The sequence below is a fragment of the Schistocerca cancellata genome, chromosome 9, assembly GCF_023864275.1.
Source record: "Schistocerca cancellata isolate TAMUIC-IGC-003103 chromosome 9, iqSchCanc2.1, whole genome shotgun sequence".
In the NCBI taxonomy this organism is placed as follows: Eukaryota; Metazoa; Arthropoda; class Insecta; order Orthoptera; family Acrididae; genus Schistocerca; species Schistocerca cancellata.
The window spans coordinates 290,492,037-290,518,989 of NC_064634.1; the positions used below are offsets into that span (position 1 = coordinate 290,492,037).

Below are 26,953 nucleotides of genomic sequence, written 5' to 3' on the forward strand. Positions count from 1 at the left end.
CATTGTTTGATTTTGTTAAATAAAATGTAGATTGGTTCCAACTAATTCTGTATATTGTCAAACTTTCATAAACAGTTACACATTACATGGGAAATCACTAGTCCCAGAAATAATGAGTAGTACTGTCTCCAAGACCTCTCATTAACATGTCAATAGTATAAAACAATAATTGCTTCTGTACATCATATTAGTCTTCCCTGGTGCTGGAGGTCTTCCATGGTACCAGAGTTCTTCATTTCTCCTTGCTCCACAGATATTACAAATGCTCTCCAGCCCGTAGACTCCGCAGCTGTCAAACTTTCCCACAATATGTGGCCCGATGTTTACAAACTAATTGTGACCACACACATCTTTACTTTGAGCTCTATATTTGATGTACACAGTATGTGCCCTTCCATAAATTGCATGGACCACTACACATTCTCTGTACATTTTTGCTGCTTTAAGGGCAGTACATCCTGCCGCACCATACAATAAATGCACGTCTGACAAAAGAGTAACATACCATCTTTAAGATAACACTTGTTGGGAAAGCTTTATGGGCACTACATCCTGCTGCACGCGTGTGCGTCACAGGTTATTGCACTGGTGCATTCTTCACAACACCTCTACAAGCTAAGAGCTAAATTACATAGAGTATGTCCGTCTGATGGTCAGGGATATATGCTGTTTACCACTTGCTGTCTGTTCCAGTGTACAACAGAACCCAGCATCACTTTCAACAATTACTATGAGCCATGTTGTTGTTGTCGTTATGCAGTGTACACAATAAATGAGGCTATCAGTGCAATTGTGGCCTAACCCACATTTTTTTGAAAAAATGATATTCCCACAGAACATCACTTTACACTCTACCATTACCTCCTACAATCGCCGGACATGTATTCGGACACCATGGACACTGTCGTAGTGTCAGATGTTTTTGCACCATGCAGTGCCACACGAAACAGTAGCGGCCTATCGATGGTTGCGGTAGACAACTTCATAAAATGGTTTCCAGTATATCGGAGCCATTATGCTAGAATTAATGAAACAGTGGATCAGAAGTATTTGTCACTAAACCTGAGCATGGAGAAGTTATACCATTTAACAAAGCCGAGCATGATGATCTGGTCTCTTACTATCTCTTTGGTCCGATATTTAATACAAGATTTAATATTGTCCTTTCATCCCCCTGTAAGTGATTCCTGCCGTAAATGTGACCTCTACAACATCAAACACACTGGAGTCGACACTGTAAGAGAAGGGTAAATGGGAACACGAAAGAGTAACATCAATGAAAGGCTGAGAGCGTGCGGACAGGAATGCACCGCAACGCAGAAGAAAGGAGGCATCAGGACAATGATAGGACAAATTGTCGCCCCCCCCCCCCCCTCTTGTCTAATCAATCTGCTTTTGCTGCTCTATTTGTCTTTGCAAGAAGGTAGGTAACAAGCAAAGTTCAAAGTACAGTTCATATCCTACATTTGAACTACTGAATACAAAAATGACACCTAATCACTTAAAATTATTTCCAGTGCACAAAAATATACACTTCAAATTCACTTTTTTAACTGAACATACATAGCAAGACTATCACTGTTTGCCCTCTGGAAAATCTTTATATAAACAAAATGTAACTCAATCCTTTCTTAAGTGCATTTAACATCTGAGATTCCATTACTTTTAACTGTGGCTTTTGTAAGATTGATTAAGAACCTTTAAGTTGAGAAAAAGTTCTTTATTACTTAGAATACAAAGAAATGCAAATATGAGAATTCGAGCTTATTTCAGTCTCAAAATTTAATGAACCAGTCATGTTTACAGTTACTTAATGAAATTTTTTTTTTAATTATTGTTCCATCTTCTCCTGTTTGTCACCATCATTTCCAGGTGCAGATCTCAAGGCAGGTTTGTTGGTCTGCACAATTTGAATGACCCTCTCTTTTGAGTCTGCTGGAGGCAGTTGCTGAAAGACATACATTGCATTAGAATAGATTAGGTTCACATTTTGTTCCATACACCCAAAAGTGAGACGATTCTCGTGGGTGTGGAACATGTGAAAGTTTTTATAAAAACTCACTATTCTGATCATTTGTTGGGAGATTGTCAAACTAGATGAATACATTGAACTGCAATTGCTAATATTTACAGAGCCAATACAGTCGAAATAAAACATAGTTGTGCACTTATGACATCTGACACCAAGTTTTTAATGGTTGCTGGCAATTTTGTCGAAAATTGTGCGTTCCTGAATATTGGCCCCTTTCCAGACCAAGGTAAGGGGCTTTAGGTATTTATGACGATTGCTTTTTTCTTAGTATTGATCTATTGCTTGAAAACAAGAGATATTACTTGCAACAAATTTCATTAAGGAATAGATATACTGTGAACAGTGGTTAGAATACAAAGTTCCTTGAACAGGTTTCTACATAATGTTCTTGAATTTACACCACAAAAGTTGGATAGGTTTTACTTAAAAAATCTTTTTTAACTTTCAAGAGTAGTGTACAACTTCACTGAAGTTGTCTCTTACTAACTTTTTGTTACAATGTTTATTTCTATTGTCTTTGTTGAAGTTATTTTTTCTTTGTTGTGGTTGTTCACTGCAGGTTTCTGTATTGTAGTTGTTCAGTACTAATTTGTATATTGAAGGGGCTTCTAAGAAATCTGACACCATCCAGTGAGTTCAGTGTTTTCGTGAGGAATTTGCCAGTTGACACAGTTGCATTGTCTTGTGTGATTAGGACTATTTGAAATGTCTTCTGGCTGGGGCTACAACGTGAAGATGTTTCTAGTGACAACTTTGTGTTCCAAATGTTTTGACAGAATAGTATCTGAACGAGGTTAAGCATCCCATGGTGCAGATTTTGCATCAGTAGAAGAAGAATCAAATGCCCTAAATCAGTCACCTACAGAGGTAGGTGTTAGTTCTGTTAAGAAACCATGGTTAGTGAGATCTAGTCATAAGCTCTATGCATCAAGAACGTGCAGAGAAATTACTAAAGCTATGGATGAATACACTACAGCAAAGCTGACCACACTCTTCAAAGTAGAAGTTCTATCTTCAGAAGAAAATGATTCAAAGCATTCTTGCAAGGAATTATGGTCATCTTGTAGAAGCAGTTCAAGTCAAATAGCGCAGTCATTTTATCTGGAAGATAAATGAGACAGTTCTCACCAGAGTGCCAACAAAAGAGACACTACAACTCTTAAATGTAGAAGGTCAAAAAGTTGTGAAAGTGAAGAGTTACATGACTAGCAGTATTAAAGAAACTTTTGCAATTTATAAAAGCAACTACACAACTTCACATATAGGAAGATCAAAATTTTCTGCACTACAACCCAAGTGGGTAGTTCCACAACCACCTAGAATTGTCTGTGTGTGCTGCACAAATTTTGAACTTTATGTGGTAACTTTGAAGAACTTAATGGAGCATGTGACATGACAACCTTGGTTGGACATGTTAAGTTATTAGTCTGTGACAAAGCGAGAGACTTGTTTGTTTCAAGAATGTGGTGACTGCCCTGGAAAGGGAATACTGTCTTCACAGACACTTGACCTGGAACATGTAGCAGGTAACTCTGCAGAAACTACATGTGTGACATGGGAGGAAAATAAACTAAATAAGAAAACTGTTGCCTTTAACAGCTTCATTGACGAACTTGGTAAATTGTCGGTGAAATCAGTACCACACCACCATCTGAAGAAAACAACACATTGCAGAAGTTAAAGGGTGTGTACAGGCTGACAAACTGTTTAGTTCTTCACTGTGATTTTGCTGAGAACTGGTCTGTAATTATGCCACACAAAGTACAAGGGTATCATTGGAGAAATAACAAGGTTTCAATTTTTAAGGAGTGACATTTTTAAACCCAGACCCCAAGTGTTGCAGTTATGTGATGACATATGAGATGACTCAGCACATGTAGGCTAGCAATGCAAAAAATTCTTCAACTGCAAACAGGGGCAGAGATCATTATTTCTGATGGTGCTCCTAGTCATTTTAAAAATTATTACCAGCTGTTTGAATTGAGTAAGGTGCTTGTGCCAACTGACTATGTATACAGTGCAACTGGTCATGGGAAAGGGACTTGTGATGGTGTAGACGGCCTGCTGAAGCACTATTCTACAAAACAATCTTTCCAGACCAAATACAGCTGTGACTCAGAATGCTGAGGATTTTATGAGAGTCATGAAATCCTACGCATCCACAGCCCTAATTCTTTTGTCCAATGAGGAAATCTAAGAATTCTATGAGTGGGGGAGGGGGGGGGGGATGGCCCAAACAAAGTACTCCTTTGAAAGGAATTAAGAAGACGCATTTTGGGGCTAAGTTATGAACGAACTCATATTGCTCGCACTTTAAAGAGGGAGAAAGAAACAATTTTGTTCGTTTGGCTAACACATCAGAATAATATTCAGATTCACAACCTCAGAAGGAGGATGTCTGAGGCGTGTGTGTGTAACTGTGACTGGTGGATTGCAGAGACCAGTTATGAGTTAAACGAAATTGTAGTGAACTTGATGCTACCACATGGAGCAGCAGCTGCTGGATACAGGTTTCAAGCTGAAGGACAGCAACAATGCCATGAGTCTGTTCACAATGTTTTTAAATTTTTAAGTGCTCCAGTTCCTACTGTTTTAACAGGAAGGCATCACTATGTCAAAGTGATGACACTGAAGCAGTGGAACACATTTTTAGCATCTCTTTCTCATCCTTCAAAACTAAAATTATGTTAATGTTAAATAAGGCTAGGTTTTGATTTTTATGAGCCTGTTATGTGATAATAAAGCAGGTATGGTAAAATTATGGATTGACTTTTGGAAGAAGAAGGGAAAAAAAATAAAAAATCTAGAACTGTTCCAGATATACAGGATTTTAAAATTTTTGCCAAACTTCACATCTTCAAAAATGGTGTGCACAATGATCTTTGGAGGGCTGTATCTCTGAGCAGAAATTTTTTTGGCGAAAGCGAAAATGTGTTTCTTCGTCTTTCATTTTAACATATGGTAAATTCAGCAACATTCAAGACTATGGAGGTAAAATTTTTTCCTAGTCTGCCTGAATTCATTGGGCTATGCCTTATAGGTTTTGAAGGGCACAGAAGTGCATCTTTTCAAAGTTCAATGACATTGAATTAGCTCTAACCACCTATCAATGTCAGTGAAAATTTTAATTACCAGCCATTTCTACATGTAATGTTTGTATCATCTGCAAACAAAACAAACTTATTATCTAGCAATGTAACAGGTAAGAGGTCATTAATGCACACAAGAAAAAGCAATGGACCCAAGATGGAATGTTGAATACCACATGTAATTATTCCCCATCAGATATAGAAGGCAGACTGCTTACTGCCCAGGTAGGTCACAATGACACCCTTTATTTCCCCCATTAGATATGACTCAGGCTTTTCTCAGCAGTGCCAGTGACACCATAATACTTAATTTATTTAAGAGAACACTGAGTCAAAATCAAAGGATTTTGACAGGCCACATAAAATGCTAGTAGTCTCTACTTTGTTATCTAATGAGTTAAGCACATTCTCAGTGTATGTGTACATAGCTTTTCCCTTGTCAGAACCATTAAGAAGCCAGAACTACAATAATACATTATTTGCTGTCAGAAGCTTAATGAGACAATTTTATGAAGGCTGCTACTTCTTTGGGAGACATGAATGTCACTGACATTTTACAGAAGTTGTTCATAAAGACTTGTCTCAAATACTCCATTGCAAAGTTTGCCAAACATGATAGCCCCCAAGTTGTAAGTAACAGTGTACTCAATTAATAGATTGCAACACTAAGTTTTCTTTATAATGTAAAATAATGCTAATAGAGCTGTTCCTATGGAGTAAACAAAGTCTCCTTTTTTTCCCCAAATAATATTTTTATTCCTTGTGCAATCCATGGTTTATTTTTAGACATCTGCCTGATTTGAGTTCCCTTTAAGGGAAAACTAGAGGAAGTAACTTTCTTTACGAAACCTTTGTATTTTCCATTTGAGTCAGAAGTATTTCAACAATCTATCCAGTTGATGTCTTTGAGTAGTCTCTTAAAATTCACAATTTTTGACTGATATAACCATTCTGTATTCAGATTTAATAGATTTTCTTATTGTGACAAGTACGAAACGTTACATCCACAAAAACCTGAACGATCCTATAAGTTATTTTTACATTTTTAATTCCTCTTAGTATTTGTGAAAGATAAAAATCAAGACAGTTATATACGAAAAAGAAAGCATTCCTAGCCCCACGCAACAGAAAGATATGTTACACATAGTGATGGAAACTTCGAGCATACAAAAACAACTTACTTTCTTTGGAGCTGTAATGGTAAGAACACCATCAGATGAAAGTTTTGACGTTACTGCCTCTGGTTCAACATCATTTGGTAGCTTGTATCTGCGAGTAAACTGTCTGGAAATAAAACCGTGCTCATCCTGTCTCTCCTCGTGTTTTCCTTCAACGACGACGAAATCGTCAACCATTTTTACATTTATTTCGTCTGGCTTGAATTGCTGCACATCAAGACTCACCTGTAATAAACAAAGTAAGTTTCTACTCAGTGTGGGCCAATTTCAACTAAATATGGTCATTAACAACTAACAATCGAGTACCACACCTTAAAATCGCTTTTTGAATTCTGAATGTTTGATGTACCGCTGTGTCTCGTTGCAACATGACGCCACGGACGGTAGTAACCAGACAGCAAAGGCACTGTAGCTGTGCGTGGCATCAGTAGGTCATCACCCAACATCCCAAGCCCAAAATTCTGATCAAACAGATACATTGGGCGATTTAGTTCGTCGAATAGTTCACGAACAAGGGCCATCTGAGGAGAGAAAAAAAATTTAATAAGACCACAGCAGGTAAGTTATTTACACATAGGCTACGCCAATCGAATCATGCCCCGTCTATTCATAATAAATTTATTTATTTCATCGCACGATGCAACCACGCGTAATTTGCGCTCTTTCCAAAATCATATTTTAACAAACCACATACCCCTTCGTCTGATCAAGGAAGTTTCCTTACATTCCTGGAAAAGCGCTAGTAATCATGAAAGTTTTAAGGCCTACGTAAATTAAGATGTACATACAATATTACATTCAGTGTACTTCATCTTTTATTAATTTTTAAAGGCGACCACACAATGTATCTTCGCTGATCGTTGTTAGGAAACTATACTAATGTTTGAAAACTAAATTATTTCTTAATTTGAAAAATTCAGTTACATTTCTTTCGCGGCTGAGCAACAAGTTTCTTCAAATTACGCTTAAATTTAGAACACTACGATCATTCCACAAATTAACGAACTTAATAACCATACCGTTTCCCTTCAACACAACTGCACTTCTTATAATGAGAATAAAATTCTCAAATAATAAATTTATCAGCGACAAACATGCGTGCTTGTAACATAGCGTTAACTATTACAACACACCCACAACTACGAATTACATATAAAATTACAAAAACTACAATTACACCAATCACATAAAGCCCTTACCTTACTGTTAAGAACCACAACAATCAGAGCAGGAGAAACGACGTAGTACGTATCTCTCACTCGCACACACAACTTCGATCTGCGATGTACGTACGCGCAGTCGGCGCTTTTAAATATCCAGCGGCTTTGTACGAGAATGTTCTCGACACCTCTGACATCCAAATGGGCGGAGCCGTCTGGAAAGATCAAGCTCCTTGCAGTGTTTTCGAGCTATCGATGTCGTTAACTCTATGTTTTGAATAGTGGCGGGAGCCCGGAATTTGCTTGTATCCTATTCTGTTAAGGTTTTATTGTAAGGCCGTACTTCTGACTGGCGAGGTAGGGTTTTGTCTTATGCTATAGGCCCATTAAGGATTCCTAAATGAGTTATAATACAAGGATATTGTCATTCTGAAAACCTTTGCTATCTAGAGGCTTATATCTAACCATTGTAAGTAATTACGAATAATTGTTTTGTATCACGCGTTGTTGTTGATAACAAAAGGCGTCTTATTTAATTATGTTGTGTATACAAATTAAGCAAACACGTTTTGATTTGAATTATAGTAAATTTTTGTTTATTTTACTAATGCAATTAGAAAATAAGTCCAACATTTATGTTCAAGAACACAGTGATTACGAAGGGTGAATATTGCATGACAATGTGAAAATCGAATTAACGCTATTTTATTGTTTCACAAGAACTGTGTAATGGCAAAAATTAAAGAAAATCACATTCGGGTAGCACGGAGACTTACGTATAAACCACGAAGAAAACTTGTAAGTTAACTGAGTGTCTGCAATTTCTTTTTAACATTTATCTGTAACGCATAAAGCTACATCAGTCTTTTTAAATGAAACTGGTTTTTTTTTGAGACACACAAACTTAGCACTTTGCTTCACACTTTCATCTTTTAGCTGCTCGGGTACAGTCTGTCCACGGATTTTTTGAGTTTGTCATCTCTCCGCAGTAATTGACGATTGATTGGTGTCTTCAAGCATTTTCAGAAATTCTCTACTTTTGGTTGAGTATCGATTACAAATATATAGGAGTGTATATACAAAAAGCTCAAAGCAAATTATTACATACAATTGTACGTAATCTGTTCAATTCATACTGTGATTGAACTACAAGAAGTGGATGGTTGCTACTACCAAGAACACGAAAAAGCAGTATATGTGTACCATTCTTACCGCATCGGTGATCATAGTTTACATCATCTTTTTTTCCACAAAAGACATAGATATACACTTTGTCATACTCTGCTTATGAATTTAACACAATTAATGTAGTTTTAAAAGTTTATAGTTTTGCAGTGTGTTTGTGATAATAGTTTACAACTGCAGATTTTTGTATAATAGGCACACATTTGAAAGTTAAAAGATATTTACAGTTTATACATCATGATGAAAATGCTTTATATGATATTCTGGTTCTTTATGCATGTACTTCTGGGAACAACCCTTTCCAATACCTTTCTCTTTTGCATTGTGAAACAACTGTTTTAGCACTTGAGTTTCACCAGAAGATTATGCTGTATCACAGTAGGGCTTCTGCTTTGGTAAAGTACAAATTTTTTGTTGTTTACTTTTATGTGCAGCATGATAGAATTTTTATATAGTAACAAATGGTGTTCAGTTTATTGATTACCCATCTCGGATCCTCCTGGATCCATAGTCCAAAAAACTTTGTAGCATTTACATTTTCCAACTTTCTGGTAAGTAATACTGCAAGTTGGGTTTAATGGGTGTTTATTCTGTACTGTAAGTAGATTTATAGTAACTTTTTCTTTTAATATTTGTTATTAGATTATTAGCTGAGAACCAGTTTGTAATATCTGAGGTTCATGTTGCAGCTGTTGTTCAGTTGCTCCTTTGACTAACACGTTTGTGTCATCAGGAAATTTAATATACTATGTGGGCTGGTTGGTTCCAGATCATATATGTAGAGCAAAAACAAAAGTAGTCCCAAAATGGAGACTTGTGATATGCCATACTTAAGAACACAGTCACAACAAAAAGACTTGTCACAGTAGAAGATTTCAGCCAACAAGTCCTTTGTCGAAAACAGGCGACACACACAATTGCGTGCATGACTGCAGCCTCTGACAGCTGAAGTTGCACTGCAAGCAACAGAAGTTTCATCCCCAATTGATCTCTCCAAATTCAATGAAGTTTGGTGTGAAAGTTCTTTATAGTCTTTGATGGTTATATACCAAATTTCAGATCGGTGTCTTCAGTGGTTGAATTTTTAGGGGCTTTTAAAGAGAGGCTACTCATCTTCACATCACATATTAAAGTGCGAATGTACCAAGTCTGCTAGGCTTTTTTTGAAAGTTCTAGCAAACATTTGGTCATTATCTTTAATATACACAGGCAAATATTTTTCTGTATCACACAATCGCAAAAATTAGGGATTTAGGCACACCTGAATATAGATACAAGCCTCTGAAGTGGTGAGAAAATTTGTTGCACTATTCTGAGAGCTAAGGTTTGTGCTGCTTTCCATATGAACCAATCACACCAAAACTTAACAGAATTATTCCTACCCATGATGCCTATATATGGATCAAATTTAATTAACATTGGATGCCTAGATGAAAAGATATGCATCTGCAAAATTAGCCAAAATTTTCTGTGTGCAAATTTTAGGGTATTTTTTTTTTTTTGGGGGGGGGGGGCAGTGTCTCAACTGTGTCTTGTTCAATCCTCTTTTTTTTTCCCCCTTTCCATAGATGAAAAGAGCATGCTTTAAGCTTTGAAAGTTATATTGTTTAATTTCTGGATCTTGTATTTTGATGAGTAAGAGTATTTTTTAAAATTTATTATTTTAGCACTTCAAGAAGATTGAAAAATGAAATATTTTGCTCATTAGCTCCCATAATTAATTGTTTTATTCAAGTATATAAATCAGTTTCAGACATTTCTTAAACACATGCCATAAAATTAAGTATAATGCACAATACAGCAAATTTCCAAAACAGAAATGATAAAGAGTCAGCTTCATTTTTGGTTAAACAGTTCTAAAATTTTATCAAGGACAGCTTGTGGATAACTGTATTGTCTTCCTGATAATGGTGTTGATGGGGTATCTAAAGTCATGAAAATATCTTGCCCCAGAATCCAGCAAGTGTTGGGCAGTGGAAGGAATGAGCAGAACTGTGTGGATGCATAAAGCTGACGAGGACATCTTGTTGTTCACATGAAACTTAACACACATTTACAACCCACCAAAATTGTCAAACATACATGCACCATATTGTCCTGGTTGTAAACTTGCAATTGAGATTGCTGGAATTTCTTCATTTGCTTCGAAGGCATTAACTGTGAATGATGTAGCATCGTTGGAAACTCTGCTTACTCTGAGCTGATTGCAATTAATTATCTTAAATTGATGGTTTTTCTCTTGTTCCAGATATTTAACGTTACATGGGAAACCTTGTTTCTTGATCAGGCTGAATTTTTTCAGTTGCTTCTTGTAGTAGGCCCACATTAAAAAAAAAAAAAAACCTTTATGCCTGGAATACTATCTTCACAGAAATTGAACAAATCATATGGAGTCATCTAAGGGCCTCTGTAGACTAGCACAGAATGCTAGTCTTTTTGCTGTTCCCCTAATGCCATCACAAGCAATTTACCGTGGCTTGCTCCAGAAAAATTCCATTCGGCAGTGATGCCGAAATCCTTTTCGTGCAGACATAAATTGATAAAATATTTGAAATTCTTATACTGAGCAGCTGAACCATCACTAAAATAATAAATGTTCTTAATGTTTTCAGTCTTTGTCTTTAAATATGCTATTAACTTTCTTTGAAAAGCATGGGCAATATTAGTATCATGACAAAGACAGTTACTGATCATAAATTGCTAATACTCTGTCATTCTTTGACACCAGAATAGACAACAAATGAATGTAGTGTGGCCTGACTATTCTCCTAATGAAATCATTTCACGGCATTTTGAACAACAAATTATTAATTGTCAGCAAAATCCTTCAATATAATTAATGGTGGAATGGTTCTCTTTTGGCCACTCCAAGTCTACATCTGGTACAAATTTCATACAATAGTTTTACGTACAGCAAGCAATTGCGAAAGCTCAGGAATATCCAGGTTTGAAGCGTAGCATATTCAGTCTTGGTTGTATATAAAATATACAAATGAGGCTATCAAAACATATTGCTTTCATGCTTAACTTCACCTACAACAATGATTACTGATTATTCAAACACTACTCAACACTAAGATTGTGCAACATCAACAGTGAAGATTACACCGCACAGAACATCGACACTGTGAAAATTGCCAATAATGAAAGCAACTATTGAAAGAGGTGATTCCAGCAATGTATCACTGTTGTGAAGATAGAGCCTTAAAAAAAAACTACTACTGCTTTATAATGCCGAGGCCGATGGAAACTGTGACAATGCATATATGCACCATCATGTATTGTAGGGTTAAAACATTCTAAAGCAACATATCATTCCATTATGATGTCCGCCCCAGTAGCTGAGTGGTCAGCGTGACAGATTGCCGTCCTCCGGGCCCGGGTTCGATTCCCGGCTGGGTCGGAGATTTTCTCCGCTCAGGGACTGGGTGTTGTGTTGTGTTCATCATCATTTCATCCCCATCCGGCGTGCAGGTCGCCCAATGTGGCGCCGAATGTAATAAGACCTGCGCCAAGGCGGCCGGACCTGCCCCGCGAGGGGCCTCCCGGCCAATGACGCCAAACGCTCATCATCATCATCATTCCATTATGATGATCTAGATTTTATAATCTTAAAAGCATTTTCTGAGGTTTTATTATATTTATATTCTATACTGTAAAACAATGTAAAATACTTCTTATTGGTGTAGTTACATTCCTAACCATAGGCAAATTTTAATACTACAATTACACGTCTTTGATTTACTTCAAATAGTATTAATTTTTTGTATTTATTGATAGTCCATTTTCCCTACCTTTGATAGATATTCTTACTCGTCAATAAGCAAGATCCAGAAATAAAATAATGATATAACAAGATACAGTTGAGATATTGCCCCTCCCTACCCCATCCAAAAGTACCATAAAATTTACATATAGAAAATCTTTGCCAACTTTGCAGATGCCTATCTTTTCATCTAGGCATCCAATGTTAATTAAATCTGATCCATATATAGGTATCGTAGGTAGGAATAGCTCTTTGAAATTGTGGTATGATTGGCTCATATGAAAAGTAGCAACTGTCGGTCAAACCTTGGCTCTCAGAATAATGTGATGAATTTGTTAGCCATTCAGGAGGCTTGTATCTATATTTAGGTGTGGCTAAATACCTACTTTTTGCCATGGTGTGTTACAGTGTAAAAAGTTGTGTTAAAGAAAATCAACAGATGTTTACTACAACTATTTAAAAAGCCTAACAAATTTGGCACATTTGCGCCCTCATATGTTATGTGAAGGCGAGTAGTCTGTCTTTAAAAGCCCCTGAAAATTCAAACACTGAGGATACTGGGATGAAACTCGGTATATAACCATCAAAGACCATATAAAACATAGGATTGGAGATGGTAGAGTGGGGAAATTTCTGAATATTGGTTCCTTTGAGGTGGAATGATCCATGAGCAAGAGGTCCTGACTTGTGACATTAAATACCTTTGAGAGAATTAGAAAAATTGCAGAAATATGCTCTTTATTGTCAATTGCATTTAAAGTTTCATTTAGTAGTACAAAGATGGTACACATCTTACCAGGTTATCATCTCATACTTCATTTCTTCTCCAGTTGTTTCATCTGTTTCTCACGGTGCATATAACTCATTAGAATTATGCACTTACTTTCCTTTGGTTCATAACTATTTTGCAATGTTTCTGAAAGATTAGACTGGAAAGTTGCTGAAGACGCACCAATGCCCAAAAAGGGAAATAGGAGAAATCTGCTGAATTATAGGCCCATATCACTAACGTCGATTTGCAGTAGGTTTTTGTAACATATACTGTATTCGAAGAAAACGATTTACTGACAGACAAGTCAGCACGGATTCAGAAAATATTGTCTTGCGGAACACAACTAGCTCTTTATACTGATGAAGTAATGAGTGCTATTGACAGAGGATGTCAAATTGACTCCAAATTTTTAGATTTTCAGAGGGCTTTTGACACCATTCCTCACAAGCATCCTCTAACCACACTGTGTGCCTATGTAATATCGCCTCACTTGTGTGACTGGATTCATGATTTCCTGTCAGAAAGATCACTGTTTGCAGTAATAGATGGAAAGTCATCAAGTAAAACAGAAGTAATATGCAGCATTCCCCAAGGAAGTGTTATAGGCCCTCTATTGTTCCTGATCTATATTAACGACAGGAGACAATCTGAGTAGCCTTCTTGGATTATCTGCGCAATGAAACTGTCTTACAGAGTCGTCAGATGACCAAAATGAATTGCAAAATGATTTAGATAAGATATCTTTATGGTGCGAAAAGTGGCAATTGACCCTGAATAAAGAAAAGTGTGAAGTTATTCACATGAGTACTAAATTGGCTGAATTTTGATTACATGATAAGTCACACAAATCTGAAGGCTGTAAATTCAACTAAATACTTAGGAATTACATTTGCAAAATTGGAACAATCACATAGATAATGTTGTGGGTAGAGCAAAACAAAGACTGCGATTCGTTGACAGAGCACTTAGAACTTGCAACAGATCTACTAAAGAGACTGCTTACACTACACTTGTCCAGCCTGTTTGGAGTATTGCTGTACAGTGTGGGATCCGTATCAGGTGGAACTGACGGATGATATTTAAAAAGTTCAAAGAAGGACAGCTTGTTTTATATTATCGCAAAATAGAGGAGATAGTTCCACAGACATAAGTGAATTGGAGTGGCAATCATTAAAACAAAGGCATTTTTTGCTGCGACGGGATCTTCTCATGAAATTTCAATCATCATTTTTCTCCTGCGATTGCTAAAACATTCTGTTGGCACCCATCTACATAGGGAGAAATGCTCATCACTATAAAATAAGAGAAATCAGGGCTTGCACAGAAAAAGTTAAGTGCTCGTTTTTCCCGTGCGTCATTCGAGAGTGGAACTGTAGAGAGACAGCTTGAAGGTGGTTCATTGAACCCTCTGCCAGGCACTTAATTGTGAATAGCAGAGCAATCGTGTAGATGTAGAAGCGAAAGAGGAATATTCGATAAGAATCATTGGGCTGTGACTAGTGATGCAGGAAACTTCTGACTATGAGCTTAAACAACATTGACAACAACATGAAATCAGCAGCGGGTCCCCCCCCCCCCCCCCCCCCCCCCCCCCAATGTAGTAAAATTTTTAGCCCCCCCCCCATATGTAGTAAAATTTTTAGCCCTCATGTGAACACTTGGCACTGGTGTTGCTGCACTAAAGGAAAGTAATAGCATGTTGAAAATTTTAGATTCTGTTTATGTATGGTAATATGATGCAATTGCTATTGTGTGTGGGTCTAAGCATAACTTTGACAGAAAACTATCAGTATGTAATTATCATAACTAGCAATACCTAGTTATTACATAGCTAATATCGAATTTGATCCTAATCCCTGATGGTTCCTTTCTCATCAGAATATATGGCTCAGAGTGTTTCTTAGTGTGTTGATTAAAGTTTTACTTATAGAAAAATATGATATCTTGCAGAAAAATAAAACTGCTTATGCTGTTATTTGTATAGAGACATGGTTTCAGCACTAGTGTTCTTTTTTGTTGATACTTACAATTTTTAGTGAATTTGCAGTTGATTCTATGTATTGGATGACAGATTATTGTTGTCCTGCTTTTCTTCCTCAAATCACATATATTGACTATTGACCAAAAGCATTAAAATACTATTCAAAAGCTCATATCCGACTCTATTGGGACAAGTCCTATGTCAATTTAAAATGATCTATACATAAATATGTTAATAATACAAATACTAATTTTATAAGTTACTTACCAAACTATGTTATACATTGATTATGGTACTGGTCTCCCACTTCAGTGTGGCCGTCAAGTTTAAGGTCTTCTGTGGCTCCCTTAAGTTGTCGGAGAAATATTCTGGTATGATTTCTGTGAAAAGAACACAGTGAATTCTTCCACATTTTTGTTTCAGTTTATAAGCATTCTGGTATCTTACTATATTCAGGTATAGTGATATGGTGCAGGATTTGTCATAGGTAACAGTATTGAAACATTTTGCAAGTATGTGGTAATGAATAAAATATTTGTGTGGCAGCTAGTGATGCAACACCTATGACCAGGGACTGCAGATTGACTAGTGTAGTGTCTTTAGACTTCAGTCGGGTTTAGCTCTCGCTGCCATTTGGATGTATTTTGCATTATGTGGTATTAATAAAGCTAAAAAAAAAAAATCGATTAAGAACAGTCCTGGCCACAGTATATTAATTTACAATGGTTACCAGTTTTGGTCACATTGTAGCCAAAACAGGAAATCGTAAATAAACATTGTATTGCAGTCGAGACTCTTCTTATCCATTTAAAAGTATTTTTAACCAGACTGTTGTTTCTCCATGAGAAATGTTCACAAAAATTATTAATAAAGTATTATTACACCAAAATCATGTCGTATACATTAGTAGTGCTATCCGTACATCTCACTGGGGAAAGTATCTATAGTGGTGGTCTACCAAAAGCCTGACATGTGTAAACATCACCACAAATGTTATTGAGCATTGTTCTGATGCTGACAATTAACCGACAGTGCCATACAATTTTGTTGTTTTGCATTAAGACATGCCCAGGATGCAGCTCGCCCGGCCAGAAAATACCTGCTTGACATGTCCAGCACTTGCCACAGAATAACCATGCAGATACTGCGAGTCAGTGCAGTGTTCAACATTTCCACACTACCCAACTAGTTGGATACTCTTTTACTAGAGCTTCGACTGAACCACATCTTTGCTGTGCAATTCATTCTGAGCATGCGATTCAACTAGTTGCTTGCCGCTTGAACAATTTTTTTGTGCTAAGATTTTGTGTGGTCAACAGTGTGTTAATGAAATCCTTAGTAATGGCAGCCATCTTTTCTCGCCACATTTGCAGATGCCGCAGAACGGCAACAGAAACAGAGACAACACGATTTTGCCTGACTGCCGCCGAAGGAGATGGTGCACCCAACTGCTGCCAAAGGAGACGGCGCCCCTCTCTGCCACAGCAGCCAATCGAAACGGCCCAACAACCAGACCATGTGAAGAGTCACATCTTTTATTGCCTTATGCAACAGCTAGTTGTGTTTAAACGGTTAGCAGTTGCTTCAATCCAGTGCGTTACACGGGATATGTGAATACGCATTCATACATAGTTTAGGGCATTGCTTATCGGAGCTGCAGCCAGATGTGGTATTGCTCTCAAACTCTAATAATAGATTCGGAGTAGGCAACTATAGTTGAGATGTGAAAAGGCCATTGTTAGCCGCATAAATGTCATACTGTTGAATGTTGCACACTTATTTAATCACCCGAGTAGCAGACTGCACATCCTGCACTGCAGTCCTTGTACTGTTGTCTTCAGAAATTGGTGTGGAGGACCAATCGATGTGGGGTGACCATATCGTTGGAACACAATAATCCAGGCTGGATTTTCACAAACATCAAATGAATGCCGGTTCCTCGGTGGTACAGGGCTACCAACGTAGGAGGAGCTTATCTCTATGGCGAGCAATCTTCCTCTTCCTGAAACTATCATGACCTACAGCACCTCATAGGAATTAAAGATTTCTACCGTGACCACCTGCCTCATGTGACTGAGCAATAGGTGCCTCTGTTGAACGCTATGTCAGACATGGACAAACAGGGCAAGAGAAAATTCAGTGGACTTCAAAGATGGCGAATACATTTTGAAGTGCCAAGTAGTGCTTAGCGCGTGCTGTCACTTTGGCACACCCCTGTCCCAAAGCCCAATTGACTCTCACGACTTGACCTGTGCAATTCCGCTATCGGTACAGTTGTGCAACAAGTACTTGACGTTGAACTTCAGATGCTCTGGTTTTTCTGCAAGAAACTGTCCCACTGATCAGGGCCTTCAGTTTGAGGCCAGCCTCTTTAATACACTGTGATGCCTCTGCAGAATAGTGCACATGCCCACTACTGCTTATCACCTACAGAGTAATGGGCTCATGGAGAGGTGGCACAGGATGAAAGCAGCCCTGATGGCGAGTCATCGGGCCTTTTGTGGATTCTACATGCCATATGAACAGCATGGAAGGATGACCTGCAGGTATTGCTGGCACAGGTACTATGAGGCGAACATCTCCCCCTGTACACAAGTACTACAGATCCCATTCAGATGGACCTCTCATCACTCGTTCATTGGTTACGCCAGCATATTTGCACAATTAGCATCACGCCACAAACACCGCAGTCAACACCGTAGGTCTTTGTCCAAAAGGATATGGCACAGTGCGAATATGTCATGTTGCAGGACGACTTCATAAGGGCCACCTTGTATCCTCCATACTTGGGCCCACTCGGTCATCAGCCTAGGGTCACAGACCTTAAGGTCCTATTACATGGTACACTGATGACCATTTCCATCACCTACCTGAAGCTGGTGTGGATACTACGGGATGACTACACCTCATCCCAGGCCACTCCAAGATGACTGACATGAACCCTCTCCAACTTGTTCCACTACAGAACTCTTGAATGGTACCTTGCTTGACGAAGAAACCTCCTTTGCACCCTCTGTGCCTGCCGAGCCCTCTCCACCGTGCTGCACACTTGGTCCAATACAAGCAATACAGTATTCGTATAACACCCACATTTCACTGAGAAACAGACCGGCCATGTCCCACATTCAAGCCAGCCACAACGCTGCCTGTCGTGCACATCTGATTGCGTCAACACTGATATAGATCTCAACCATGATGGGAATGTCTTGATAAGGCACTGAGAAAGGTCTTTCACGAACAGTGAGGTGGCAGTGCATAGTAGACGATCCTCATGTACGGATGTGTATGAGATAGATTGTTAATAAAGTGTGCAACGCATATTGTGCTGAGTATTATTGCTGGTATCCTACAATCTTTAGTCTGATACTATCTATGTATTTTTATGTACAATCAAAACTTAAGTGCTCATTATCTAATAATCTTGTGAGCAATAACATATTAAATTCTGATCAAACCTCCTTGCTTTGAGTCAGCTACTCAATCCAAATTACAATCAAGCACCCAGAGGCAGAAAAACTAGAACATTGGACATAGGATTAAAGCATCCTTCACCTAGCAAAAGGCAGAAGGAGACTATTTAGGAATTAGGCAGAACTGTTTACTCCTTTTGCTAAATAATGGGTCTTCTAGTTCTGAAACATAGTATAACATCCCACAGTTTAATTTATTTATTCATCCATAGTTTGATATCATTACGGGATTTGGGATTTGTCATCATTATACAATGAAAATAAATATCTTGAAGTAAAAACTACCTATTGGATTGCAGTTTCTTCGTGCTACTTATTTTGTTGTAAAATTCATATTGCGCTATTCAAAATATGTAATACATGTAGTTTCACGTCATATGAAACACATGCAAAATTCCTTAGTATCCAAGTAGGTAACAAACTGAAGTGAAGTAACGTTTTGATTACTGCTGTTGGTCCACTTCCAATCGCTGTTCTGTTCCTAGATAATCTTTGACGAGTGTGCTGCATCGAGCAATACAGTACTTTTTTTTTTTGCCTTGGGGAGCATTGGGAAACCAAAGTTCTTGATGAAACTGTGTATGCATTCGTCTTGTCCATCCACCTTTCCTTTCGTGTCCTTCCTTTTCGTACCCTTCCTCCATTTTGGCATTTGACGTCTCTCTTCTTCTTCTTCTTCTTCTTCTTCTTCTTCCTCCCAGCGCGTATCTGATGGTCAGCCCATGCGTTTGACATGTAAAAGATGATGGGGTAATGCATAATTCCCAGTTCCATGTCGACAACTAGGGCTCATACTTACCCCTGGTAAAGGCCAGGCTCAGGGAGGGGTGATGGCCTAAGCTGGTACCTTCCTCTACGCCAATTAGTCCCTTTGTCTGGAATCCAGGAGGTGTGAACAATCACCTAAGTTGGACCAGCCGCCCGTCAGGGAGGAACCGCAGTAGGAAGGAGAGTGTCAAGAAGATGCTGGCAATCATGGAGCATTTCTCCGTAATGAGTTCCTCATCTCAAAGACATTAATGGGTTGAGATGAAAGAATCAACACCTCTCCCGGCTGCACCCCGATACCTTGTGGTGTCACAAATGGAAGATGTTCACACTTTCACAACAGTTCATCCATTTGTTGTTAAGAAGGGTGTAGACGCCGTTGCTGGTCCTGTGAAGCTCTGCCCTTGGTTGCATAGTGGGACCTTGCTTTTGGAGATGGATAGTGCTTTTCAAGCGCATAAACAGTGTAATGCAACACTTCCCCACAGCTATACTGTTAAAGTAGAGATCCACTGCACTCTAATTTCCTCCCGTGGTGTCATACAGTTGGCTGCTTGATGGCTTGACCAAGACTGAAATAACGGTATGTCTATCTGACCTGGGAATGACTGCAGTTCACTGTGTCATGATAAGGGTTGATAAAGAATTAGTTTACATTTGACCTTGAGGTACTTCCATCAAAAATTAAGACTGGCTACGAAGCTGTTACTGTTAGTTCATATATCCTGACTCCCACTTGTTGCTATAAATCTTATGAAAATGAAGCCAAATGCATAACTTGCAGCAGGGACACTCATTAGGGTGAGAGTCCACCTCCTTCCCTTCACTGTATCAACTTATTCCATCCTGTGACTATCCAATCTACCTTAGTGAGAGAGCTGTTCGGGAGATCTGGGTGAAGGACAAAGTTCCTACTGACATTGCTCGGAAAATGCTGGCTAGCTGCAAACCTTGCACACAACCCTCTGACCGTTGTACAGTTCTTGCTACACCCCCACCTATGAAGGACATGGCTATGCAGACTTGTGACTTCAAGTTTAGTGCCACCATTGTAAAATCGGCTCATCTTTACCTGCTATGTGTGCACACCATACCAACAAACGTTCACCTGCACCAGCAAAATAGCATGCCTCACAAACAGAAGCCTGGAAATATAGAAAGGAGTACTCTTGTAATGACTTTCTACACACATCTAGCCAGCGAATGTCTGGGTCTGCGCCTGACAAATGCCAAGGTTCTAAGCAGTCAAACAAAGCCAAATGATCTTCCCCTTCTCCACCTCAGTGTTCTCTTCAACAGTGTCACCATGCAATACCCTCACCCGTTTCGCTGAGGACACACCGCCAACAACCAGTCCGCTGGCCAACCGAAGGTGAATACCGATGCCTCTGTCAGACTATTGGATCAGGATTTTCCAGCTTCTCAACCTGATCACTGAGTTCTGGCACTAGGAAGCCACTGCGGTGGCTGTCCCCTTACTTGGCCCATCTCCTGTGCATCATTGTATATGGTTATTCTCTAATGGAACATTTGCGGCATCAGATCCAATAGTGTTGAATTACAGTTCCTCTTGCGATCATACTGTCCAGTGGTTTTCTGCCTCCAGGAAACAAAATTACGCCCTCACAATGGCTTTTACCTCCTGTGCTTCATTTCTGTCCCTTTTACCTTCCCCCTTAGCCGGGGATTCCAGCTCATGAGAGTGTCATGTCACTCATTCGAGACAACATCTATAGTCACACCATTTCCTTCCTCACCCAGCTTCAAGGTGTTGCTGTCTGTCTTTCCCTCCCCGGTTTCACCTTTTAACTTCACCCACATTTTTTTCCAAGTCCATGCATGCCTTTTTCCCTCTTGGACCTTTCAATCTATACTGCTCAGCATGCTCGTTATCTTGAGTGGTCCGTTCTCTCCAGCACACACTCGAGTGACTGTTTCCCATGTGTCAATTGTTTGCTAACGCCTGTCCCATCTGTGCATCCAACCAACTGGCAGCTTTCCAAAGCTGGCTGGTGGTTCTACTCCTCACTGGTCACTTTCAATGAGCTCCATTTCTTCTGCATTGATGATCAAACAATGGAAAATCCAGGATGGAATGTAACAATACCAGAGGAGGAAAGTTGCTACTCACCATATAGTGGAAATGCTGAGTCACGATAGGCACAACAAAAAGATTCACACAATGATAGCTTTTGGCCATTAAGGCTTTTGTCACCAGTATACACACATGCGCACACACACTCACGCAAATCCAACTTGCACACACGTCTGCAATCTCAGAGAACCAGTTTCAGTTCTATGAGACTGCAACATGTGTACAACTTGCATTGATGATCAAATAGAATACTTTACTAACACAATCCTTACCACTGCAGAATGTTCCACGCCTCACACCTTTTCCTCGCCGCGACATGCCCCTGTCCCCTGGTGGACTGAGGCAGTCCGTGCATGGAGACAAGCTCTCCACATTTTCCAATGCCATCTCACAATAGCAAACTATATCCATTATGTACAGTTACGTATGCAGTGTCGCCACATTTTCAGGGATAGAAAAAATTCTAGTTGGCTTTCGTTTCAAAGCTCATTTAACAGTTTTACTCCATCTTCTGTTTGGGGTAATGTCCGTTGGCTTTCAGGAACCGCAGTTCATTCCGCAATTCCTGGTCTGACCATAGTGAACAATGTCATTGTAGATGTTCTTGATGTCTCCAACACTTTGAGCCAATATTTTGCAGACTTTTCAAGTTCCTCCCTCTGAAACAGGCAACTAAGGCAAGGACTTCTCCTTCCAGAATCACTGTGAGGGACCTTAAACATGCACTCTCTTCGTCCTGGTCATCTGCTCCAGGGCCAGACGGGTTCACACTCTGATGTTGCAACACCTGTCTCCTGAGGGCCTATGCTTTCTCCTCCATACCTATAACTGCATCTGGAAAGAGGGCACATTTCCCATTTACTGCTGTGAGGCCACTGTCATTTCCATACCTAAGTCTGGTAAGGACAAACAACTTTCTTCAGCTACCGCTCAATTTTCCTCGCCAGCAGCATTTGCAAGGTGATGGGACATACGATTAGTGATCAGCTGGTGTGGTCGCTCAAGTCTGGGAATGCTCTCTTTAATGCCCAGTATGAATACTTTAGGCATTGCTCTGCAGTTGATCGTCTCGTCACTTTGTTAACTCATACTGTGAACAGTTTTTTTATGCGGGAGTGTCAAACTGTGGTGGTGGTTTTTGAGTTGAAGGTGTATGACACTTGCTGCAGAATGAGTATTCTCCGTATTGTGTATGAGTGGGGCTTCCGGCATTGCCTGGCCCTTTTTTATCCAGGAATTTTTAGAAGACCATGTTTTTAAGGTACATTTGGGCTCGGCTCTGTCACACTCTTGTTAAAGAGAATAAGGTGACTCAATGTGCTGTGCTCAGTGTCGTCTTATTTTCCATATAGCCATTAACCTTATTATGGACTGTCTTCCACCAAGTATCTCTGGCTCTCTTTCCATTGATGACTTTGCGATTTATTGCAGCTCTCAAAGAACCTGTCCACCTGAGCAGCATCTTCAGCAATGTCTTGGTCATCTATACTAATGGAGCATCAACAGTGGCTTCCAGTCTTCTGCTGACAAGACTGTATGTATGAACTTCTGGCAATACCGAGAGTTTCTTCCCCCGTCCCTATGTCTCGCCCCACTCCTTCTTCCATTCATTGGCACAACAAAATTCTTGGGGTTCACGTTTGATATAGAAACTCTATTGGTCTTCCCAAATCTCTTACCAGGCAGCTTGTTGTACTCGCTTTCTCAATGTTGTACATGTTTTATGTGGTACTGAAATGCCCTGCTACACCCGTAGGGCAGGACAGGACAGGACAGGTAGTTTAAGTTGTGGAAAGCCAATAACTTAAAGCTTAACCAAAATCAGAAATTTAAAAGGCAAAGCCTTATCTTAAAAATGTTCCTTAATTAGGCTGAAGGCCCAAAGAATCTGACACTTTAAGAGCAAACAACTTAAATTCAAAATCGGCTGAAGGCCCAACACTTATGACTCAATAACATTAATTTTAAAGATGCCAAAGGCTTTACATAAAACAGTTCTTAAATTAGGCTGAAGGTCCAAACCATCTGATGCCTTAGGGCAAAACAACCTTAATCTAAAAATCACCTAGAAGGCATACAAGTACAGACAACAAGAACAAACAAGAAAAGGCAGTATACCCAGGGGCGCTCAGAAGGTCAGAGGGTCAGAATTCAAACACTATCGCTTGCTTAGGTGAGACATGCAGTCGGCCCAACCATTGTCGATCTGATGACAGCCCAACCGACAGACAGTCAATGGACCCACCAACAAGCTAACCTCTGCTTCACCCAACCACCACACGACACTGAGTTCAATGGAACAATGTAGAAGGTATTGGTGCCCACAACCAATTATACATTGAGCTGTCAAACTACACACCGTGCTGGACAGCGACAACACTATGAGGAAAATACGCTACCTGAATTTACGTCAATGGCCAGGGCAGGTAACTGGAATGTTAATGACCACAAGGCAGAAGATTCCACTGGTACACTTCAATTCAAATAACCAAGTACAATTAAACTCCACCGGAGGGTGGCTAAAATTTGCCAACTTGAAAACACATGTTGCTCGCAGGGATATCCCAACAGCTGACAATGAACTCCAAATGACACAATGTGAACAGTCATGACTTGCTGGTAGATTAAGTCAAAACTCAACTTTCATGTCCAGGATTGGTGAGCCACAAACCTCGTAGCAATGGCGACAGCACCACACACTCCTACACCGCATAGAGGCCGCCAGCGGGCGGCCAAACAACGTGCCGCAGAGATTTCCTCACTGCTCCATGCCAACCGACCAACTCCAGGCCCGGAAATGGTGAAAGGACCAAATATATGTCGGCCGATGAGACAACCAACCGACAGTCGTCCCGCTCCAATCTCCCTCCATCGGACAGTTCATGTGCGTCACCAGTGGTCGGAGAGCACTGGCTGTCGGCTTCTCACCGGTGCTCCGTCCCTGACTCACAGCTGGTGCGTCCTGAATGTACTGCTGGTCCGTCCCGAACTGACTAGTCAGACACGCAATGACCCGGAAAAACTATCGGCCACTCCAGAGGTGGTACGACAGTGCACTTATCAATATGCGCTGCTGCTGCCGCTCATGGACAAGTAAGGCAGGAAGTTAGTGATGCCAGTAAATGGAATAAAAAAACGAGGTGGCAGTACCATAATAGAAGATGACAAACAATAAATGGGAAGAACGCGAGCCATGCACGGCTCAGGTACCTTAGGAGGGGTGGATCACACCATCCTCCTCCGTTTATACTGATCCCTTGTCCATTTGAAACTGGATTATGGATGTATCATATATTAATCCATATGTCCATCTGTCTTAAGTCGTCGTAACACCATTCACCATTGCTGGTTACATTTAGCCACTAGTGCCTTCTATATTAGGCCCGTTGAGAGTCCTTTTGTTGAGGCTGCTGACTAAACCTTTGTCCTACCGGCTGGATGTTCTCCTCAGTCGTCAGGCCAGCTGTCTGTCTTCTATGGCCGATCACACATCCTATACTCCCCTTCTTAATGATTCCTTTCACCGCCAGTAAGTGTTGCGCCCATCTTCTCTGTTACCTCCCGGAGTTCACTTTTTTTTACTGCTTAGACAGCTTTGCTTTACAATTGCTGCCATGTTCCCTACAAGTGCACTCTTCAGCACCTTTGCTGACGTATGTGTTCATTTTTGGACTCCATTCGCTTCCCAAGGACACCACTCCTGGCCTGGTGTATCACAGCAGGTTTCTCGCATTTTGATAATAGGGACAGCGTCTTCGTCTACACTGACGGTTCCAACACTGTCCATGGTTTTGGGTGTGCCTTTGTACTTGGCTTCTTGACGAGTGCTAGATTTTCACCACACACCTCCACGACGTTTATCATGCCACCCATTACATCTGGCAACATGGGCTTCCAAATTGTGTCATCTGCTCAGATTTGCTCAGTGCTATCCAGAGTCTTCGTGCAATGTACTGAGTCCATCTTATAGTACAATGGATCTAATAATACCTTCACTCGCTAACTTTGGGGGGAGCCAACGTGGTATTCCTATGGGTTCCTGGTCACGTTGGCAAGCCAGGGAATGAGGCTACTGATTCTGCTGTAAAGGCTCCAGGTCTCCTCCCTCAGCCTGCCAATCATTCTGTTCCCTTACATGATCTTTGTGTCACTGTCTGACATGTAGTATCATGGTAGTCTTCTCTCCAGGGAAACAAACTCTGGGACGTTAAACCTTTCCCAATAGTATGGTCAACTTCCTCTCAGCCCTCACATCCTGAGGAGCTCATGTTAGCCCGGCTGTGTACTGGATGCTGTGGTTTTAGTCATCGCCATTTATTAAGTGGTGACCTTGCCTCACTGTGCCTAATGCTCTCAACCTTTGACGGTATACCACTTTCTGATTTGGTGCCAATTTTTTAATTGTTTATGGTTATATCTATGTTTGCCATCTACTTTGTCAGATTTTTGGTGGATGATGTGCGTTCTTTCGCTTGTGTTTTACTTTTTATTCACTGCAGTGGCATGCTGAAGCAAATTTGATCCTCCCTGCGGGGACCTCTGCCATCTCAACAATGTTTTTAGAAATTTTTCATAGGGACATCCTTATCCTTAGCGGCTCCTCTTTTAAAGTTGCTTCATTGGATTTTTGCCTTTTTCGCATCTGCTTTGTATTTAGTACTTGTTTTTTCTTACGTTATGATACGGGTGCTTATGACCTTAGCAGTTTTTCACCCCAAGCAGATCAAGGGAAAATTAAAATGATAGAAAGTGAAATACATTTAAGTGAAAGTGAATTGCTTAAAGTTGTGTACAGAATACTAAGTGAAGCGTGAAGTACCAATACTTTTAATATTTTCTCAGTATACATATTTATATTGTTCTGGAGTGAACTGGAATGTTTTTAGAAAACAAGTGAAAAGGAAAGCGAAGTAAAATTGGTCTTTTTTCAGCTAGTATGTAGTTTAATTCCTTGACATTGTTTTGCATAGGCCTACTGTTTTGGAGCCACACAGTTCGGATGTTGCTGTTGACGTTGTCTTCAGTCAGTAGGCGGGTTTAATGCAGCTCTCCACTTTACACAATTCTGTGCATGCCTCTTTTTCTCCAAATGACTACTTCAGCTTACATCCACTTGAACCTCCTTAAGGTACTCCTATCTTGGTCTCCCTCTACAATTTTTAACCCCCCCGCACCCAAAATTCCGTGATGCCTCAGAATGTGCCATGTAAAATGATCTCTTCTTATAATCAAGTTGTGCCAAAAATTCCGTTTTCCCTCAGTTCTGTTCAGTACAGCCTCATAACTTGTGTGATATACACATCTATTCTTCAGCATTTGTTTGTAACACCACATTTCAAAAGTTTATATTCTCTTGTTGTCTGAACTGCTTATTGTCCACATTTCACTTCTGTGCAGTGCTGCACTCCAGATAAATAAAATCAGGAAAGACTTCATTACACTTAAATTTATATTCAG

General features: G+C 39.8%; 2 protein-coding genes across 2 annotated transcripts in view; one reads left to right on the forward strand and one right to left on the reverse strand.

The window, feature by feature from the left end:
- Positions 1–1,699: 1,699 nt before the first annotated feature.
- Positions 1,700–7,656, reverse strand: LOC126100590 (protein lethal(2)essential for life-like). Its single transcript, XM_049911217.1, has 4 exons — positions 7,499–7,656; positions 6,611–6,820; positions 6,303–6,524; positions 1,700–1,948 (listed from the first exon to the last, which is right to left on the reverse strand). The coding sequence occupies exons 2-4, from the start codon at positions 6,818–6,820 to the stop codon at positions 1,832–1,834; spliced, it is 549 nt and encodes a 182-aa protein (XP_049767174.1). The 5' UTR covers positions 7,499–7,656; the 3' UTR covers positions 1,700–1,831.
- Positions 7,657–7,750: 94 nt separating this feature from the next.
- The window catches only part of LOC126101361 (uncharacterized PE-PGRS family protein PE_PGRS54-like), a 45,906-nt gene continuing 26,703 nt past the window's right edge, over positions 7,751–26,953 (forward strand). Inside the window, exons 1-2 of the mRNA XM_049912029.1 lie at positions 7,751–7,816; positions 15,476–15,534. The gene's annotated coding sequence lies outside the window, so the exon portion shown is untranslated. The remainder of the gene's footprint in view (positions 7,817–15,475; positions 15,535–26,953) is intronic.

Coding starts and splice junctions, on each gene's coding strand:
- LOC126100590 (XM_049911217.1), bottom strand. CDS start 6,820: ATGGCCCTTGTTCGTGAACTATTCGACGAACTAAATCGCCCAATGTAT. Junction 6,525..6,610: donor ATTCAAAAAGCGATTTTAAG/GTGTGGTACTCG, acceptor TGTTTATTACAG/GTGAGTCTTGATGTGCAGCA. Junction 1,949..6,302: donor CCATTACAGCTCCAAAGAAA/GTAAGTTGTTTT, acceptor TATGTCTTTCAG/CAACTGCCTCCAGCAGACTC.